This window comes from Oncorhynchus clarkii, chromosome 19, assembly GCF_045791955.1.
Source record: "Oncorhynchus clarkii lewisi isolate Uvic-CL-2024 chromosome 19, UVic_Ocla_1.0, whole genome shotgun sequence".
NCBI lineage: Eukaryota > Metazoa > Chordata > Actinopteri > Salmoniformes > Salmonidae > Oncorhynchus > Oncorhynchus clarkii.
In genome coordinates, this window is record NC_092165.1 from 63,189,415 (window position 1) to 63,197,641 (window position 8,227).

At 48.9% G+C, this 8,227-nt stretch overlaps 1 protein-coding gene across 2 annotated transcripts in view; it reads left to right on the forward strand.

Annotated features, from left to right (window-relative positions):
* Positions 1-8,001, forward strand: part of LOC139374403 (DDB1- and CUL4-associated factor 10-like) — a 28,362-nt gene extending 20,361 nt beyond the window's left edge. For both annotated transcript variants that reach the window (XM_071115453.1, XM_071115454.1), the window contains exons 7-8: positions 5,325-5,491; positions 7,465-8,001. In XM_071115453.1, the coding sequence (XP_070971554.1) occupies positions 5,325-5,491; positions 7,465-7,669 (372 nt within the window). In that variant the 3' untranslated portion in view covers positions 7,670-8,001. The remainder of the gene's footprint in view (positions 1-5,324; positions 5,492-7,464) is intronic.
* The last annotated feature ends 226 nt before the right edge of the window (positions 8,002-8,227 follow it).

The window sequence follows — 8,227 nt, forward strand, 5'->3', positions numbered from 1 at the left end:
ACACACACCTCTCCCCTACATCAACACACACCTCTCCCCGACATCAACACACACCTCTCCCCGACATCAACACACACCTCTCCCCGACATCAACACACACCTCTCCCCGACATCAACACACACCTCTCCCCGACATCAACACACACCTCTCCCCGACATCAACACACACCTCTCCCCGACATCAACACACACCTCTCCCCGTCATCAACACACACCTCTCCCCGACATCAACACACACCTCTCCCCGACATCAACACACACCTCTCCCCTACATCAACACACACCTCTCCCCTACATCAACACACCTCTCCCTACATCAACACACACCTCTCCCTACATCAACACACACCTCTCCCCTACATCAACACACACCTCTCCCCGACATCAACACACACCTCTCCCTGTCATCAACACACACCTCTCCCCTACATCAACACACACCTCTCCCCTACATCAACACACACCTCTCCCCGACATCAACACACACCTCTCCCTACATCAACACACACCTCTCCCTGTCATCAACACACACCTCTCCCCTACATCAACACACACCTCTCCCCGACATCAACACACACCTCTCCCCGACATCAACACACACCTCTCCCCGACATCAACACACACCTCTCCCCGACATCAACACACACCTCTCCCCGACATCAACACACACCTCTCCCCTACATCAACACACACCTCTCCCCGACATCAACACACACCTCTCCCCTACATCAACACACACCTCTCCCCGACATCAACACACACCTCTCCCCTACATCATCTACTTCATGATTCTTCTTTATCGTAACGCCAAAGTCTTGTGTGTTACAACCTGAATGTAAAATGTATTAAGTTGAGGTTGTGTTTCTCTCTGGTCGACACACAATAACCCCATAATGGCATGTTTTCCAAACTCATTCAAATTATACCATGGCTTCTTGGATACTTGTTTCTGATTGGCCTGAAGGGCGTTCTAGAACCTGCGTTCTTTCCCTATAGAACATTTACTCCAGTAAAAGTGAAAGTCACCCAGTTAAATAATACTTCAGTAAAAGTCTAAAGTTATTTGGTTCTAAATAAACTTAAGTATCAAAAGTAAAAGTCAATTATTTCACTTTTCTTATATTATGCAAAGCAGATGGCGTGATTTTTAATTTTTAATTTAATTTAATTTACAAATAGACAGGGGCACGTTCCAACCCTCAGACATCATTTACAAACTAAGCATTTGTGTCTTCCAGATCAGAGGCAGTAGGGACGACCAGGGATGTTCTCTGTTTAGTGAGTCCTCCAGATCAGAGGCAGTAGGGACGACCAGGGATGTTCTCTGTTTAGTGAGTCCTCCAGATCAGAGGCAGTAGGGATGACCAGGGACGTTCTCTGTTTAGTGAGTCCTCCAGATCAGAGGCAGTAGGGATGACCAGGGATGTTCTCTGTTTAGTGAGTCCTCCAGATCAGAGGCAGTAGGGATGACCAGGGATGTTCTCTGTTTAGTGAGTCCTCCAGATCAGAGGCAGTAGGGACGACCAGGGACGTTCTCTGTTTAGTGAGTCCTCCAGATCAGAGGCAGTAGGGACGACCAGGGATGTTCTCTGTTTAGTGAGTCCTCCAGATCAGAGGCAGTAGGGACGACCAGGGATGTTCTCTGTTTAGTGAGTCCTCCAGATCAGAGGCAGTAGGGATGACCAGGGATGTTCTCTGTTTAGTCAGTCCACCAGATCAGAGGCAGTCGGGACAACCAGGGATGTTCTCTGTTTAGTGAGTCCTCCAGATCAGAGGCAGTCCGGACGACCAGGGATGTTCTCTGTTTAGTGAGTCCTCCAGATCAGAGGCTAGAAGGGATGACCAGGGATGTTCTCTGTTTAGTGAGTCCTCCAGATCAGAGGCAGTAGGGATGACCAGGGACGTTCTCTGTTTAGTGAGTCCTCCAGATCAGAGGCAGTAGGGATGACCAGGGATGTTCTCTGTTTAGTGAGTCCTCCAGATCAGAGGTAGTAGGGATGACCAGGGATGTTCTCTGTTTAGTGAGTCCTCCAGATCAGAGGCAGTAGGGATGACCAGGGATGTTCTCTGTTTAGTGAGTCCACCAGATCAGAGGCAGTAGGGACGACCAGGGATGTTCTCTGTTTAGTGAGTCCTCCAGATCAGAGGCAGTAGGGATGACCAGGGACGTTCTCTGTTTAGTGAGTCCTCCAGATCAGAGGCAGTAGGGATGACCAGGGACGTTCTCTGTTTAGTGAGTCCTCCAGATCAGAGGCAGTAGGGATGACCAGGGATGTTCTCTGTTTAGTGAGTCCTCCAGATCAGAGGCAGTAGGGATGACCAGGGATGTTCTCTGTTTAGTGAGTCCTCCAGATCAGAGGCAGTAGGGATGACCAGGGATGTTCTCTGTTTAGTGAGTCCTCCAGATCAGAGGCAGTAGGGATGACCAGGGATGTTCTCTGTTTAGTGAGTCCTCCAGATCAGAGGCAGTAGGGATGACCAGGGACGTTCTCTGTTTAGTGAGTCCTCCAGATCAGAGGCAGTAGGGACGACCAGGGACGTTCTCTGTTTAGTGAGTCCTCCAGAGGCAGTAGGGATGACCAGGGATGTTCTCTGTTTAGTGAGTCCTCCAGATCAGAGGCAGTAGGGATGACCAGGGATGTTCTCTGTTTAGTGAGTCCTCCAGATCAGAGGCAGTAGGGACGACCAGGGACGTTCTCTGTTTAGTGAGTCCTCCAGATCAGAGGCAGTAGAGATGACCAGGGACGTTCTCTGTGTAGTGAGTCCTCCAGATCAGAGGCAGTAGGGATGACCAGGGACGTTCTCTGTTTAGTGAGTACTCCAGATCAGAGGCTAGTAGGGATGACCAGGGATGTTCTCTGTTTAGTGAGTCCACCAGATCAGAGGCTAGTAGGGATGACCAGGGATGTTCTCTGTTTAGTGAGTCCTCCAGATCAGAGGCAGTAGGGACGACCAGGGATGTTCTCTGTGTAGTGAGTCCTCCAGATCAGAGGCAGTAGGGATGACCAGGGATGTTCTCTGTTTAGTGAGTCCTCCAGATCAGAGGCAGTAGGGATGACCAGGGACGTTCTCTGTTTAGTGAGTCCTCCAGATCAGAGGCAGTAGGGACGACCAGGGACGTTCTCTGTTTAGTGAGTCCTCCAGAGGCAGTAGGGATGACCAGGGATGTTCTCTGTTTAGTGAGTCCTCCAGATCAGAGGCAGTAGGGATGACCAGGGATGTTCTCTGTTTAGTGAGTCCTCCAGATCAGAGGCAGTAGGGACGACCAGGGACGTTCTCTGTTTAGTGAGTCCTCCAGATCAGAGGCAGTAGAGATGACCAGGGACGTTCTCTGTGTAGTGAGTCCTCCAGATCAGAGGCAGTAGGGATGACCAGGGACGTTCTCTGTTTAGTGAGTACTCCAGATCAGAGGCTAGTAGGGATGACCAGGGATGTTCTCTGTTTAGTGAGTCCACCAGATCAGAGGCTAGTAGGGATGACCAGGGATGTTCTCTGTTTAGTGAGTCCTCCAGATCAGAGGCAGTAGGGACGACCAGGGATGTTCTCTGTGTAGTGAGTCCTCCAGATCAGAGGCAGTAGGGATGACCAGGGATGTTCTCTGTTTAGTGAGTCCTCCAGATCAGAGGCAGTAGGGATGACCAGGGATGTTCTCTGTTTAGTGAGTCCTCCAGATCAGAGGCAGTAGGGATGACCAGGGACGTTCTCTGTTTAGTGAGTACTCCAGATCAGAGGCTAGTAGGGATGACCAGGGATGTTCTCTGTTTAGTGAGTCCACCAGATCAGAGGCTAGTAGGGATGACCAGGGATGTTCTCTGTTTAGTGAGTCCTCCAGATCAGAGGCAGTAGGGACGACCAGGGATGTTCTCTGTGTAGTGAGTCCTCCAGATCAGAGGCAGTAGGGATGACCAGGGATGTTCTCTGTTTAGTGAGTCTGACAGATCAGAGGCAGTAGGGATGACCAGGGATGTTCTCTTGATAAGTTTGTGAATTGGACCAATTTCCTGTCCTGCTGGTCATTCAAAATGTAACTAATACTTTTGAGTGTCAGGGACAATGTAACTAATAATTGGTAAATGTTTCAGAATCCAGGTGTGGAAATGTCTTAAAGAAACGTACCCAGAAAGACTCTCAAACGTACCCAGAAAGACTCTCAAACGTACCCAGAAAGACTCTCAAACGTACCCAGAAAGACTCTCAAACGTACCCAGAAAGACTCTCAAACGTACCCAGAAAGACTCTCAAACTTACCCAGAAAGACTCTCAATCTTACCCAGAAAGACTCTCAAACTTACCCAGAAAGATTCTCAAACTTACCCAGAAAGACTCTCAAACGTACCCAGAAAGACTCTCAAACGTACCCAGAAAGACTCTCAAACGTACCCAGAAAGACTCTCAAACGTACCCAGAAAGACTCTCAAACGTACCCAGAAAGACTCTCAAACTTACCCAGAAAGACTCTCAATCTTACCCAGAAAGACTCTCAAACTTACCCAGAAAGATTCTCAAACTTACCCAGAAAGACTCTCAAACTTACCCAAAAAGACTCTCAAACTTACCCAGAAAGACTCTCAAACTTACCCAGAAAGACTCTCAAACTTACCCAGAAAGACTCTCAGCTGTTTTAGCTGCCAAAGGGGCTTGACAGACTATTGACTGAGCTGTGTGAATACTTATGTAAATTCGATATTTCTGGATTTCGTTTTCAATAAATTTGCTAACATTTCTAAAAAACAGGTTTTCACTTTGTCATTATTATGTGTAGATGGGTGAGTTTATTTTTTAATTCCGGCTGTAACAACAAAATGTGGAATAAGTCGAGGAGTGTGAATACTTTCTGAAGGCCCTGTATCTCCACCTTGCCCTTTGATTGGCTCGGTGGACGTTTCATTATTGCTTGTACCAATCAAATCCTCTCAGATCTCCACAAGGGCTTTGGGGTCCATTTAAGATTGCACTTGGACATGCTCTGTCTGTCAGCATTGATGAGCAGGTTACGTTTAGTCTCTAACCCTCTTCTGTTTCTCCACTCTTCCTCTGTCTTCCTGTTATCCTCCCTCTCTTCTCCCCCTCCCTCCCCCTCTCTCCTCTTCCCTCCCCCTCTCTCCTCTTCCCTCGCCCTCTCTCCTCTTCCCTCGCCCTCTCTCCTCTTCCCTCCCCTCCCTCCCCCTCTCTCCTCTTCCCTCGCCCTCTCTCCTCTTCCCTCGCCCTCTCTCCTCTTCCCTCCCCCTCTCTCCTCTTCCCTCCCCCTCTCTCCTCTTCCCTCCCCCTCTCTCCTCTCCTCCTCCCTCCTTTTCTCTCCTCCCCCCTCTCTCTCTCCTCTCCAGTGGACATGTGTGTATGAGTTCCAGGATGGCTCCCCTACACGTCCCCCCGTCTCACCGCGCTGTTCTCTACGTCTGACCCACTACATCGAGGAGGCTAACGTGGGGAGGGGCTACATCAAGGAGTTGTGCTTCAGTCCTGACGGGCGGCTCATCTGCTCCCCCTACGGGTAGGGAGTATTATGACATCTGCTCCCCCTACGGGTAGAGAGTATTATGACATCTGCTCCCCCTACGGGTAGAGTATTATGACATCTGCTCCCCCTACGGGTAGAGAGTATTATGACATCTGCTCCCCCTACGGGTAGGGAGTATTATGACATCTGCTCCCCCTATGGGTAGAGAGTATTATGACATCTGCTCCCCCTACGGGTAGAGAGTATTATGACATCTGCTCCCCCTACGGGTAGAGTATTATGACATCTGCTCCCCCTACGGGTAGAGAGTATTATGACATCTGCTCCCCCTACGGGTAGAGTATTATGACATCTGCTCCCCCTACGGGTAGAGAGTATTATGACATCTGCTCCCCCTACGGGTAGAGAGTATTATGACATCTGCTCCCCCTACGGGTAGAGAGTATTATGACATCTGCTCCCCCTACGGGTAGAGAGTATTATGACATCTGCTCCCCCTACGGGTAGAGTATTATGACATCTGCTCCCCCTACGGGTAGAGTATTATGACATCTGCTCCCCCTACGGGTAGAGAGTATTATGACATCTGCTCCCCCTACGGGTAGAGAGTATTATGACATCTGCTCCCCCTACGGGTAGAGTATTATGACATCTGCTCCCCCTACGGGTAGAGAGTATTATGACATCTGCTCCCCCTACGGGTAGAGTATTATGACATCTGCTCCCCCTACGGGTAGAGAGTATTATGACATCTGCTCCCCCTACGGGTAGAGAGTATTATGACATCTGCTCCCCCTACGGGTAGAGTATTATGACATCTGCTCCCCCTACGGGTAGAGTATTATGACATCTGCTCCCCCTACGGGTAGAGAGTATTATGACATCTGCTCCCCCTACGGGTAGAGAGTATTATGACATCTGCTCCCCCTACGGGTAGAGAGTATTATGACATCTGCGGTGCTCGGTGCACTTATTGTCATATTGCTTAGCCTATCAGAGGGCAAGGTGCACTTATTGTCATATTGCTTAGCCTATCAGAGGGCAAGGTGCACTTATTGTCATATTGCTTAGCCTATCAGAGGGCAAGGTGCACTTATTGTCATATTGCTTAGCCTATCAGAGGGCAAGGTGCACTTATTGTCATATTGCTTAGCCTATCAGAGGGCACGGTGCACTTATTGTCATATTGCTTAGCCTATCAGAGGGCACGGTGCACTTATTGTCATATTGCTTAGCCTATCAGAGGGCACGGTGCACTTATTGTCATATTGCTTAGCCTATCAGAGGGCACGGTGCACTTATTGTCATATTGCTTAGCCTATCAGAGGGCAAGGTGCACTTATTGTCATTTTGCTTAGCCTATCAGAGGGCAAGGTGCACTTATTGTCATATTGCTTAGCCTATCAGAGGGCACGGTGCACTTTTTGTCATATTGCTTAGCCTATCAGAGGGCAAGGTGCACTTATTGTCATATTGCTTAGCCTATCAGAGGGCACGGTGCACTTATTGTCATATTGCTTAGCCTATCAGAGTGCACTTATTGTCATATTGCTTAGCCTATCAGAGGGCACGGTGCACTTATTGTCATATTGCTTAGCCTATCAGAGGGCACGGTGCACTTATTGTCATATTGCTTAGCCTATCAGAGGGCAAGGTGCACTTATTGTCATATTGCTTAGCCTATCAGAGGGCAAGGTGCACTTATTGTCATATTGCTTAGCCTATCAGAGGGCACGGTGCACTTATTGTCATATTGCTTAGCCTATCAGAGGGCAAAGTGCACTTATTGTCATATTGCTTAGCCTATCAGAGGGCAAGGTGCACTTATTGTCATATTGCTTAGCCTATCAGAGGGCAAGGTGCACTTTTTGTCATATTGCTTAGCCTATCAGAGGGCAAGGTGCACTTATTGTCATATTGCTTAGCCTATCAAATCCCCGGGATTGGGGTCTATTTGGAGCTCGGACACAGTTTTCCACTTTTGTAATCAAGTTTTGTCCCAGCAGGTACGGAGTACGGCTGCTGTCCTTCGATGAGAACTGTATGGAGCTGTCTGACTGCCTTCCCGTCCAGACCAGCTGTCTCCGAGAGGTGCGGTCCATCTACTCCCACAGTGATGTGGTCCTGACCACCAAGTTCTCCCCAACCCACTGCCAGCTGGCGTCAGGCTGTCTCAGTGGCCGCGTCGCCTTATACCAGCCCAGGTTCTAACAGCGGGGCTGTCCCGAATGCCCCCCCCCCCCCCTATTCCCTATGGGCTCTGGTCAAAAGAAGTGCACTATTTTAGGGAATAGGGTGCCATTTTTTGGGGGGGACACTCCGGTAATCAAGTAGACCTTTATTCATTAGGCGCCAAACGGAAGAAACCGGAAACGAAGGGACTACCTTGAACTTGGTTTTGCTACCGTTATACCCCGATGCAATGGGCACCAACCTTTTCTGAGTCAAGAACACTTTGTCAAAACCAACCCGAGCTCAACCGCCACAACGTTTATTTTAAAAAATGTAACATTAACCTAATAAAAAGTTACATTTTCACAGCATATTGTCTCTCTGGCTTGACCTGGCTGTATTGTTCACACCATATTATGTCTCCCAACTCTAGCTTTGATGAGAAAATAGATCAGTCGGTGTAGCGCTGAGCAGGAACTCTGAAATTATTATCCTTATTGTACTGGATGTATGGTATCTGATGGTTTCAAGACAACTGGCGGCTCTGGGGGGGTTCGAATCATGATGTGGGGGAGGGACAAGGTCAAATCATGACGT